The 12,702-nt window shown below is 38.1% G+C and overlaps 1 protein-coding gene across 2 annotated transcripts in view; it reads left to right on the top strand.

Annotated features, from left to right (window-relative positions):
* Positions 1-12,702, top strand: part of fig4 (FIG4 phosphoinositide 5-phosphatase) — a 120,375-nt gene that overhangs the window by 35,975 nt on the left and 71,698 nt on the right. For both annotated transcript variants that reach the window (XM_031901894.1, XM_031901893.1), the window contains exons 10-11: positions 3,634-3,796; positions 11,726-11,823. In XM_031901894.1, coding sequence (XP_031757754.1) covers positions 3,634-3,796; positions 11,726-11,823 — 261 coding nt within the window. The remainder of the gene's footprint in view (positions 1-3,633; positions 3,797-11,725; positions 11,824-12,702) is intronic.

The raw sequence follows: 12,702 nt of genomic DNA, 5'->3' as shown, positions 1-12,702 counted from the left end.
GGTAGATATGAGAATAACACTCAATGGTAAAAAATCCAAGTCTGGCTTGGGCTCCTCCAGTTACATGGAAGTAGGAAAACAATAGGTTATCTGAAAGCAGTTCTAATGTGTAGAGCTGGCTCCTTCTGAAAGCACAGGATCAGGCACAATGCACTGAAATGGCTGCCTGCACACCAATATTACAACTAAAAAAATAATATAAAAAAAAATATTTGTTGGTTCAAGATTAAAATTTTAAATGGTAGAGTGAATAATTTGCTATGTAAACAGTGTAATTTAGAAATAAAAAGTACACCATAAAAATCATGACATAATCCCTTTAAAGGGGAACTCTGAGCCAAAATTTGCTAAAGAGCCCCGCACAACACAGAAACCTCTAATATACCCATCAATGTAGCTGTATGAGTAAAAAGTAAAATGAGTGTAAGTAAATCTTACATAGTTAGAAGAGGTATTCTTGGACCGATCTGTTTTCTAATATTGTCAAAAGGGGAACTATCGTGAATGGGAATCTGCTTACCTTGGCTCAGTACTGACAGGCAGCTTGTACTCTGAGCAGAGAGGAATAGGAGTGGTCCCACCACTCTTGACTGACATCTGATGGTTAACCCCCACCTGTCCATCTTTCCTACCTGATAGAAAACCTGGAAAAGACTTAAAGAAGATGTAAAAATTCAACCGGGGCGAGGGTGATGTCACATGATAGTCAGTTAGACAGCCGAGCGAGTGTGAATGCACTGAGAATAGGCGGCTCTTGATAGCCGCAGATAGGAGTGGGGTGGCGCGTGTTGAGAGGGGAGCGGGTTCCTTTACTTGATTTTCGGACTGAACAGACGGCTCATCATAGCCGAGCTCAATATGGGGTTGGTGGTTGGTGTAAGGAGAGTGGGTCACGCTTAATCGAAGCATTAACCAATTAGATCCAAAGTTGTGGTCTGGATTGTGCACACCTGCGCTACTTTATTCCCTGCCTCCCCTCTCAGAGAGACTGCATGGGCTCTGCCCAACATGCGCTTGTGAGATCTCTTTTGGTGTTTCACACTAGTGTTCCCCTACATGAGTGTGTGTGTGTGTATATATATATATATACAAGTCCTGGTGTGTGCAGCTCACTGTCTTGCTTTATATATATATATATATATATATATATATATATATATATATATATATATATATATATATATATATATATATATATACTTTATCTAAGGACAAATATGTTTTACATAAGCCCCCCTCAGACATTTTAAGTGTAAATAAATCTAATTGACTCCTGTGCATCGGCCCTCCTCTAATCATGTTCTGAAACTTAATTTTTGATTAATCAATCATGTGAACAGATGAACTCAGGACATATGTATGCATCAAGATAATTGTTTTTAACTTTCTAAATCATTGGATGACAAAACTTGATTAATATCAATATTTATTTTGTTTTATAGAGACATGAATTAAAAGTTTAAGTTTTATTAAATTAGATAAAGCAAAAAACGTTGTTCTTGGTTGTTGATTACTAATTATGGGTGGTAGACACCTGTGCTAGTCTGACTTAATCAAATCGGGTGTTTGAGTGCTTTCTCTGTTAATCCTATTTTTTTTTTTTTTTTTACTTTGTTTCCAAACTGGGAATCACAAATCCAAAAGAGACATCACTCAGAAGGCAAATCAACTAGGTCAGGGGAAAAACAAAAATCCATTAGAAAAATAACTGTTCCTAGTACCATGTAACTAGGAAAGGACTTCATTAAGAAAAAGGAGGGTTGCATGGAGGGTGTTCAAACACTAGTCCCTAAAGACTTCCACCTAAGGTAACCATAGCAGCTCATGGTCGTAGCATAGTAATCTGTAAGCGTGCCGAATCTCGAGATCCATGTATTTATATGCAGCTAGGATTTGATCAGAATGGCCAACGGTTTAGATTTTCTCACTTTATAGAAAGAATTTTGGGTAAATTTTGCACATATAGTACAGATGTCAGATACAGACAGGGTTGGCATGGGGGGTGCAGGGCCCACCAGGGATTCTGCCTGAAGGGCCCTGCACCCCCCAATGGCTCCCACCACCTTCACACACCTTTTCACCCCCCACAGGGGCTCCCACCACCCATCTGACCCCCAGTGCATACCTGCAGCAAGTTGGGGAGAGAGACCGGCGATACGCCCCCTGCTCTCCTTCTGAAGACGCTTCCTACTCCCCTTCTGGACACGCCTCCTGCCCCCCTTCGAACACACTTCCCACTCCCCTTCTGAACACGCCTCCTGCCCCCCTTCAAAGACGCCCCCAGTTCCCCACTTGAACACCGATCTGGTGGAGCAGGCATTGGGCTTGGGCTGCCAGGGTCCACCAGGTTTTTTCGTGGTGTCCTGGCGGCCCAGTCTAACCCTGGGTACAGGTATGGGACCTATTATCCAGAATCTGATAAAATGCCTTATATTGCTGAGAAATATTACCTGCCTCTCTTTGCCAGGCTATTTTAAGTAAATAAACCAAAACATTAAAAAGAAAACCTGACATTATTGGCAAATAGTAAAACAGCATAGGTAAACTGTGCATATAATAGACTCCTCAGGGTCTATCTAAACTGACGGAGAGAGACAGCATGGCTGTTCTTTGGTACTTCAGAAGAATAATAGGTATAAATTAAATTCATTTAATTTGGCGAAAAAGTGAATTCTTCCCTTAAAATGTTCTAATGGGAGCAAAATCTCCAAAAATTGGAATTATCTTAAAAAAAACTCTCTTGCATCGTTCTGTGTTGAAAATTTTAAGAATTCAGATTCAGTTTGGCTAGGAAAAATATGACGGTGGATTTTGAACAATCCTGGTTTTTCTTTATAAGTGCATTAAGTTTTGCAATACTAACTAATAAAATTACTTTGCCTTAGAAATGTCATGGTCTAAAGTTTAACAACATTTGGTTAGCATTGGTTAATCCTCTGAATGGGGTTGCCACCTTTGGCAACCTGGAGAAATGGTTGTGCGTTATGACGCCATGGGATGATGTGGGGGGTGGGGTTATTGCACCCCCCGGACAGAATTCAGAGAATTTGTGCCCAGTTTTCAGAATGTGGAAAACCAGGCAGAAGGTTTTTAACCGGACAGCCCCTTGAAAAACTGGCTGTCAGGGACAAAACATGTCAGGTGGCAAGCCTACCTCTGAAGTAATGAAACCTTGGTGAGCTCATGTGCCAGTATCATTCCGCTGAGTTACTGTAATGTAGAAGCAGAAGATTTGATCTGATTATTGTGTTGGAATTAATTTCAGGTGTTTAAGGATTTACATAGAGGAACTTTGAACAGAAAAAATATATAATTAAAACCTGTTAATAATAATAAAAATGAATCAGAATGATATTGCTGCCAGGGTTACTGAGCCTGTTTATTATTTAATTGAAAATATAAGTACTTTTTTTGTGTGTGGTTGTGGGAGCTCAACAAAAAATGTTATGCTGAAGACCCTTAGTAATTAACAAGCCCCTTAGTAATAAGAATTTTGGTCACATAATATTTTGTCTGTAACGTTCATTTAACAACATTTTTATATCTGTGTTTAGATTAAATTTAAGTTCACTTAAAAAGTTCATTATTCCTTATACATACTTTGTAAATTCATGTTCTGTCCCTCTTCCTTAGGGAGATGTTGCCAATGAAGTAGAGACAGAACAAATTGTACATGATGCCTCGGTAATGTCCTTCACAGCTGGAAGTTATTCATCTTATGTGCAAGTGCGAGGTTCTGTTCCTCTCTACTGGTCTCAAGATATCTCAACGATGATGCCCAAGCCACCCATTACATGTAAGAAAATAAGTTTTCTTGATTTTAGCAATTCGTTTAACATGAAAGCAAATCTTTGAAATATTTTAAATGTTTATTTTACTGTTTTGAATATAATACCATTTTTGTCTAAATATATTTATTGAATTATTGTTAATTTGATTATTAATGTGTAGCAACATTTCACTGGATTTGGTGGAGATAGCTGTGAAAATCAATTAATGCCATACATTCTTAGTTCGGGAGGATGAATCATTTAAAAAAAAAAAAAAAAACCTCTATGAAAAAATAATAACTGCTGCCTTGGCAATTACATACTGCAACCATTTAGTTCCATGTTTTGAGAGTCAACACAGAAGCCAACACTGTCATACAGAATAATACTTATAGATATGACTTTTTATATGTCAGTGGTAAGAGAGGAGAGTTATAGCATAAGCTGATTTTACAGCGTCCTGATCTGCAACGGCCTTTGCTGAGTGAAGTTAATAGTGGGAAAAGTTCACAGAAGGGTTAGGATGGTATTGTAAAAACACTGCTAAAATATTATCTGATTAATCATTTTTTTATTTTGTTTTCATTTAAGTAGAAGTTTAAAGGAGAACTATACCTCCTTTTGACATGAGGTCATTTACTTTGTTTTATACTGTATATAAAAGATATAAAGTCCAGATTCCACAGTTTGAGAAAGGAGAAGGAAGCCAATTCCTCACCCCCTTAACTGGAAATATATATATATATATATATATATATATATATATATATATATATATAGCAAGTAGAACAAAAAAATGCCGCACTCACAGGTCTTAGTGAAGAAAAAGAATATTATTTATTTATTGCAACGTCAAACTAACGTTTCGGCTGCTGCTGCAGCCTTTCTCAAAGTGAAAAGACAAACACAAACTACAACTGATAAATCCATAGTGGCGCCAAACCAGGCTGATGACGTCACCCTGTCGTCAGCTTAAACCCACCCCCATCCGTGTATAACCCCAAAGAATCAAGACATAACAAAAAAATATAAAAAATATATAAAAATTCAAATCAAGTAACAGTGATTATAATAAGCACATAAACACAAGCACCCCCCAAAAGTTATAAATGAAAAAAGCGCTAACTGCACCCTGGTAGCGAGCGCTAACTGCACCCTTGCACCCTTATCTATACAGCGCGCACTTTGAGAGGTGTGTAGCCTTACGTTAAGTGAGGTGCGCATTCTCTCTTATAGCGAGCGCTATTTGGACCCTTGCGTCCCCAGAACTTCGATGGGCCCGCTCCTCTTTATCTACGGGAGGGACCTTATCAATGATAGCCGCGTAAGCTGCAAACGGATGCTAACAGACGGACAAGTCTCCGTTCAAAGAAGTGGTGACTCGCTGGGCTAAGTAAAAAGTTCTCCCAATATTTATTTTCACTCTAGTTATGCTCTATTCTATTATCTACTCTATTCTCTACAGCTCACAATACCACCAAAGGACCTATTTTGGGAGTTGCAGTTCAGCAATAGGGTGTTTTCTGCTCTACGTATCTCTTTTCTTTGACTTTGATCGCTTCCTTATGATTTTCATTTATAACTTTTGGGGGGTGCTTGTGTTTATGTGCTTATTATAATCACTGTTACTTGATTTGAATTTTTATATATTTTTTATATTTTTTTTGTTATGTCTTGATTCTTTGGGGTTATACACGGATGGGGGTGGGTTTAAGCTGACGACAGGGTGACGTCATCAGCCTGGTTTGGCGCCACTATGGATTTATCAGTTGTAGTTTGTGTTTGTCTTTTCACTTTGAGAAAGGCTGCAGCAGCAGCCGAAACGTTAGTTTGACGTTGCAATAAATAAATAATATTCTTTTTCTTCACTAAGACCTGTGAGTGCGGCATTTTTTTGTTCTACTTGCTGTAATAGATTCTTTCTAATACTGCACCCAGGCAAATTTACACCTTTTTAGACGTGAGTGCCTGTTACCTTTGAACTTTTGTATATATATATATATATATATATATATATATAGTCTTGCAAAGAATCGGCACTCACCAGTATCGGGCACAGGCTGGGTGCTGACAAAAATAATATATCAAACTCAACAGTAGAAAGCACTCACAGCTACAGCATCAATCAGGTCAGTGATTTATTTCAGCATACCATCTACGCGTTTCGATCACCACAGGATCGTCATCAGGATGATAGACAGGAAGTGAAGTGTCAGGTTAAAAACCCGCAGTATCCAATCAGTGTTTATACAACATTAACCCATTCAATAACATGTGCAAAGTGTAATCAAATACCAGGCACTTAAAAAATCCCCATATGATCAAAAATAAAATTATCATCAAACATCTAGACATATTAATACATAAACTAGGACATATCCCATATATATCAATGTAGTAAGCCACATGGCACAACTCATAGTGAAATATAATTTTAAAACACATATAAGTCAATCTATCAAGACACATGACAAAGTCACATGTCATGACTAAAAATTGAATTTATAAATATCACCATTAACTTCAATACTCATCTAAACTCATAATAGTGCATAAAATAGGACATATCCCATATATATCAATGCGATAAGCCACATGGCACAACTCATAGTGAAGTATAATTTTAAAACACATATGAGTCAATCTATCAAGACACATGACAAAGTCGCATGTCATGTCTAGAAATTAAGATGATAAATATCACCATTAACTTTAATGCTCATACACATTAGCTATTACATATTAATAGGGAAAAATAAGTTACCCACCCAAAGGTGCATAAAAATCCATCTGCCCCTCCAGGCCGGCCTATTATATCTGCTAGAGATTCTCTCTTTTCAAATGTGGCTAGATATCTTGATAGCTTTTTACAACCACAATGCGCCCGTATGAAATCCTATTTGACTGATACATCAGCCCTGCTGGAGATTTTAAGGCAATGTGATACACTGCCTGATGATACACTATTTGTGACACTTGGGGGCTGATTTACTAACCCACGAATCCGACCCGAATTGGAAAAGTTCCGACTTGAAAACGAACATTTTGCGACTTTTTCGTATGTTTTGCGATTTTTTCGGATTCTGTACGAATTTTTCGTTACCAATACGATTTTTGCGTAAAAACGCGAGTTTTTCGTATCCATTACGAAAGTTGCGTAAAAAGTTGCGCATTTTTCGTAGCGTTAAAACTTACGCGAAAAGTTGCGCATTTTTCGTAGCGTTAAAACTTAACGCTACGAAAAATGCGCAACTTTTCGCGTAAGTTTTAACGCTACGCAAAATGCGCAACTTTTTACGCAACTTTCGTAATGGATAGGAAAACTCGCGTTTTTACGCAAAAATCGTATTGGATCCGAAAAATTCGTAAAGAATCCGAAAAAATCGCAAAACATACGAAAAAATCGCAAAGTACCGATCATTACGAAAAAAACGCAATCGGACTCCATTCGACCCGTTCGTGGGTAAGTAAATCAGCCCCTTGATGTGTGTAATTTATACCATTATCCCTCTGGATGAGGGGATTACAGCATGCAGGGAGGCACTTATTGATGGACACAAGGGGGCTCCACCAATTGAATTTTTGTGCTCTCTGTTGCAGTTGGTCCTGACATGTAACTATTTCAGATTTGAGCAGAGCTTTTACCTACAGCGGACTGGCACGGCGATGGGCTCCAATGTGGCCCCCTCATACGCCAATCTATATATGAACTCCTTTGAATGTAAATATATCTATCCTAGATATGCAGACAATTTATTGTTATACCGTAGGTACATTGACGATATCTTCATTATTTGGCGTGGGGACCAGATTGGGGTCGAATCGTTCGTGGCCACCCTGAATGATTTACCTACTCCAGTAAGGTTTACTTTAAATCAGTCAAAAGATGTTATTGATTTTCTTGATGTTAGGATTTACCGTACACCTGTGGGGGTGGGGACCACACTGTTCCGTAAGAACACAGATCGGAACACTGTTTTGCATGCCCATAGCTTCCATCCACCTATGGTGATTAAATCTATTCCTTACACTCAATTCTTGAGAGTATTCAGGATTAATACAGATCCCATAACTGCACTTCAACAAGCTAATGAGATGCGGGACAGATTTCTTGAGAGGGGATACTCTATTGACTTTTTGAATTCTGAATTGAATAAGGCAAAAGAAAATCTACTTAAAGATTATCCTAGGGGCACACGGCCAGGAGACAAATCAGATCGGATGGTATTTGTGAGTGACTTCACACCGGGAAGCCATGATGTTGAAATTGCTATTAAAAAACATTGGCCAATTTTACAATTTGATTCGGGTTTGCCCTTTACTAACATGCCACCTCCAGTGTGTGCATATCGGCGTGGACGTTCACTTCGTGACATACTTATGGTGACAGATTTAAAACCGGAGATACCAGACACATGGCTAAGGAAGAGCAAACCTGGTTGTTATCGATGTGGTAATTGCAAAACTTGTGGTTGTCTGATCACCGGAGTGACATTTGCTCATCCACACTCCGGTGATCCACACTGATTAGACATAGACTGACATGTATTTCAGAATATGTGATATACTGCATCATGTGCCCTTGTGGCCTTTACTATATGTGTAAATGCATCACAGCTTTTCGTACAAGAATGAACAATCACAGGTCGGTGATTCGTCTGGCCCTGGCATCTGGGAAATCAGATATTCCACTGGCCCGACACTTTGTACAGTGCAAACATTCACTGCCTATGTTGAGAGCAATATTGATTGATCATATTCCCCCCCTTGCACGGGGTGGAGACAGATCCAAGCTACTGCTGCAGAGGGAGGCCCAATGGATCCGGAGACTTGACACAATTGCCCCTAGGGGATTAAATGAGATGTTATCACTATCTTGTTTTATATAAACTGACTGTTGTGTCCCTGGGTATTTCCTATATGATGGCCTTATGACCATTTTTTTAGATAGCATTGGTTATGTAATTTGAAATCAGTTAATTAACGTGATCCTAATTTAAGATATTTGATGCTATTTTGATCATCCACTATCCTAAGTGATGTTTCTTGGTCTTTATGTAGTGATTTCCTTAAATGTTTTTAAGTGTGACTGCTTTTAACTTTATAAAGATTGTAAGAAATGCTTTTTTATTAGTATTGGACAATTTTTGTCCGTTTATCTGTTCACATTTCCTAAATCTCACTATGAATATGAAATAACTTTTTACAACACGCTAGTTTTTATCACGTTATAACTTTGGGTGGGTAACTTATTTTTCCCTATTAATATGTAATAGCTAATGTGTATGAGCATTAAAGTTAATGGTGATATTTATCATCTTAATTTCTAGACATGACATGCGACTTTGTCATGTGTCTTGATAGATTGACTCATATGTGTTTTAAAATTATATTTCACTATGAGTTGTGCCATGTGGCTTATCGCATTGATACATATGGGATATGTCCTATTTTATGCACTATTATGAGTTTAGATGAGTATTGAAGTTAATGGTGATATTTATAAATTCAATTTTTAGTCATGACATGTGACTTTGTCATGTGTCTTGATAGATTGACTTATATGTGTTTTAAAATTATATTTCACTATGAGTTGTGCCATGTGGCTTACTACATTGATATATATGGGATATGTCCTAGTTTATGTATTAATATGTCTAGATGTTTGATGATAATTTTATTTTTGATCATATGGGGATTTTTTAAGTGCCTGGTATTTGATTACACTTTGCACATGTTATTGAATGGGTTAATGTTGTATAAACACTGATTGGATACTGCGGGTTTTTAACCTGACACTTCACTTCCTGTCTATCATCCTGATGACGATCCTGTGGTGATCGAAACGCGTAGATGGTATGCTGAAATAAATCACTGACCTGATTGATGCTATAGCTGTGAGTGCTTTCTACTGTTGAGTTTGATATATATATATATATATATATATATATATATATATATATTCTCCTTCAGAAAGCACTCACGGTATTTGCAAAAAAGCAAGTATTTATTTACACAAAAATGACATTTTTGTGTAAATAAATACTTGCTTTTTTGCAAATACCGTGAGTGCTTTCTGAAGGAGAATATGTTTATTTATGGTTAGCACCCGGTTCTTATTCGCTATTTTGGTGAGTGCCGATTTTGGGACTGTATATATATATATATATATATATACATAGCTGCAGCAGAAAGCACTCACGGCTCCAATTTGTGCAAAAGTATCAAAAGTTTTATTGCTCCACGCTCACATCAACGCGTTTCGATCCACCAGGGACCGTCGTCAGTGGTGGATCGAAACGCGTTGATGTGAGCGTGGAGCAATAGAACTTTTGATACTTTTGCACAAATTGGAGCCGTGAGTGCTTTCTGCTGCAGCTATGTGAATACGTTTGGTGAGCACCCGGCGCGTGGCTTGCGATTGGTGAGTGCCGTTACTGGAACAGATATATATATATATATATATATGTTATTAACATAATAAGGAAACAGAACTCTGTCCATTAAATGGCTGATGTGGCCTAGCATGTATGTGTGTCTTGGCTTGTTTGGTGCACTGTGAATCCTGTGATCCCAGGAGGCAGCCCTTCATTCTTAAAATGGCAATTTTCTATTTAGGTGTACCCAATAGCACATACTACTAAAAAAGTACATTTGTATTAAAATGGTTTATTTAGATGAAGCAGGATTTTACATATGAGCTTGTTTATGTTTGGGGGGAGAGGTATAGTTTCCTTTTAAGCTCACAGTGTAATGCAATTGCTCTCTCACCCTTTTCCATTGTGGAGTAATGAATTCTAAGTCCCTCTCCTTTTCATTGTGTGCCATGCTCAGAGACTTCAACTCCCAGAATCCATCACTTTACAATGGAACAAGGTAGGGGATGGGTTGAATAACTTTGTGAGTCTAAAGCTGGCCATACACGCACGATAATATTGTACGAAACCTCGTTTCGTATGATATTCGGTGCGTGTATGGCATGTCGGCGAGTCGACCAATATCGCAGGAAGCTGCTGATATCGGTCGACTCGCCAATCGGACCAGTTAAAAAATTTTGATCGGGCGCCATAGAAGGCACCTGACCAAAATCTGCCGTCAGGGCTGAATCGGCAGAAGGAGGTAGAAATCCTATTGTTTCTACCTCCTTATCTGCTGTTTCAGCCCTGAACGGTGTGTGGAGGATCTGACGATGTTTTGTGCGACCGATGGTCGCACAAAAGATCATCAGATCGCCACGTGTGTGGCCACCTTAAGGAGTCTGGTAATTGGTTCCTGCAGCACAAGCAGACTATCATGGTTTCTTTTCAGTCTGTAATCAAGTATGTCTTAAAAAAGAAAATGTACATTTATTTTTGAGTATTTAGACAGTGTTTATAAACCTTTTCTAACATAAGGCCAACTAAATGAGCTACTTATCTATATGTTATGTTAATCATTTCCCTGGTAATTGCTTAGACAAAAAGGTATCAGGGAAACAAAGAATAAACTGACTCAGCAAAGAGGCTGTGTAGGTAGTTGGAACATCACACTCTCAGCTAGCTTAATGGAGGCTTCCTGCAAGCCATGCATTCTGTCAAATAACAAGCCTACACTGTTGTAACAGAACAGATTGTGTGCCCCTTAGACCCTGATAATTAGAGAGCCCTGCCATCCAATCCTGAAACCTGTTGGACCTTTTTCTTCACCATCGCATTTCTCTTCCTTTCTCTGTACTCTCCCCATATGGTAGGTGTGACCTGTTGCAGACCTCCAGGGTAGGGGACAGAATGATAGCTGTCAGGAGATAGGCAAAAGTAACAGGCACATTGAAATGCAGCAGCCCTAGGGAACTGCCTTCCTGATATCTTAATATATTACTTTTCTTTAAAATAAGTATTGTATGTATTTGTGGGTACATATGAATGGTTGCAAATAAGTAGTATTATTACTCAACTTTGTATATTTTCAATTTGCAGTGGACCAAGCTGATCCATTCGCTTATGCTGCAGCTATCCATTTTGACAAAATGCTTCAAAGATTTGGATCACCCATTATCATTCTAAATCTTGTAAAGGTAAAGTAAAATATATTTCAGCTGAGATTTTAAAGCACGTTGACATTTTTTAGTGAGAATCAAATCTAATTTTCATTAAGTGACAGATGCCCTAATTTGTACATTATGACTCTAAGGCAGATCAAACACTTTACATTAGATATTATGATTCTACGCTTTTTTTTATCATTATTTATTAGTCATTGCAAGAAACAGGAAATGGGATTGCTGCAATTTATCTGCTGGCAATATAAAGTGTGTGGAGGATATTTTGTTTTATCTCTGCATGACAGTTTCCACACATATTAACATTTAGAAAATAGAAATAAAGCTTTTCCTACCTGATGGACCACAGTGACAGACTTTCATATTTATACTAAATGATAACACAGAGAAAGACTATCTGTGTCCTCCATAGATCTGGGTTATGAACCCACTCTCTATTTTTACTTTTTATATACAAGGAAAGCATATATTTCTTGTTAGGCTCGCTACAAGTTGGAGAGATATTATCCCCCACCCTTTTCCCCCCAGCAGCCAATCAGCAGAACAATGGGAAGGTAGCAAGTTATCAGCTACTGACACCTGTAGAGTGGTAGATATGGGAATAGCTCTCAATAGTAAGAAATCCAAGTCCGGCTTGGGACTCCTCCAGTTACATGGGAGTAAAAGAAACAATAGATTAACTGAAAGTAGTTCTAATGTGTAGCACTGGCTCCTTCTGAAAGCTCAGAATCAGGCACAATGCACTGAGATGGCTGCCTACACACCAATATTACTACCCTAAAAATACAAAATTTATTTAGTATTGATATACCATCGCAATTAAAATTTAAGGCGGGCTGGTAATTTAAAAGAAATGTTAGCTCCAACAAGGTTAAGACAGGTCTGGGGAACGTA

Source organism: Xenopus tropicalis, chromosome 5 (assembly GCF_000004195.4).
Source record: "Xenopus tropicalis strain Nigerian chromosome 5, UCB_Xtro_10.0, whole genome shotgun sequence".
NCBI classification, from domain to species: Eukaryota; Metazoa; Chordata; class Amphibia; order Anura; family Pipidae; genus Xenopus; species Xenopus tropicalis.
Note: the sequence above shows the minus strand (reverse complement) of the source record. Positions and strands in the feature narration are given on the sequence as shown.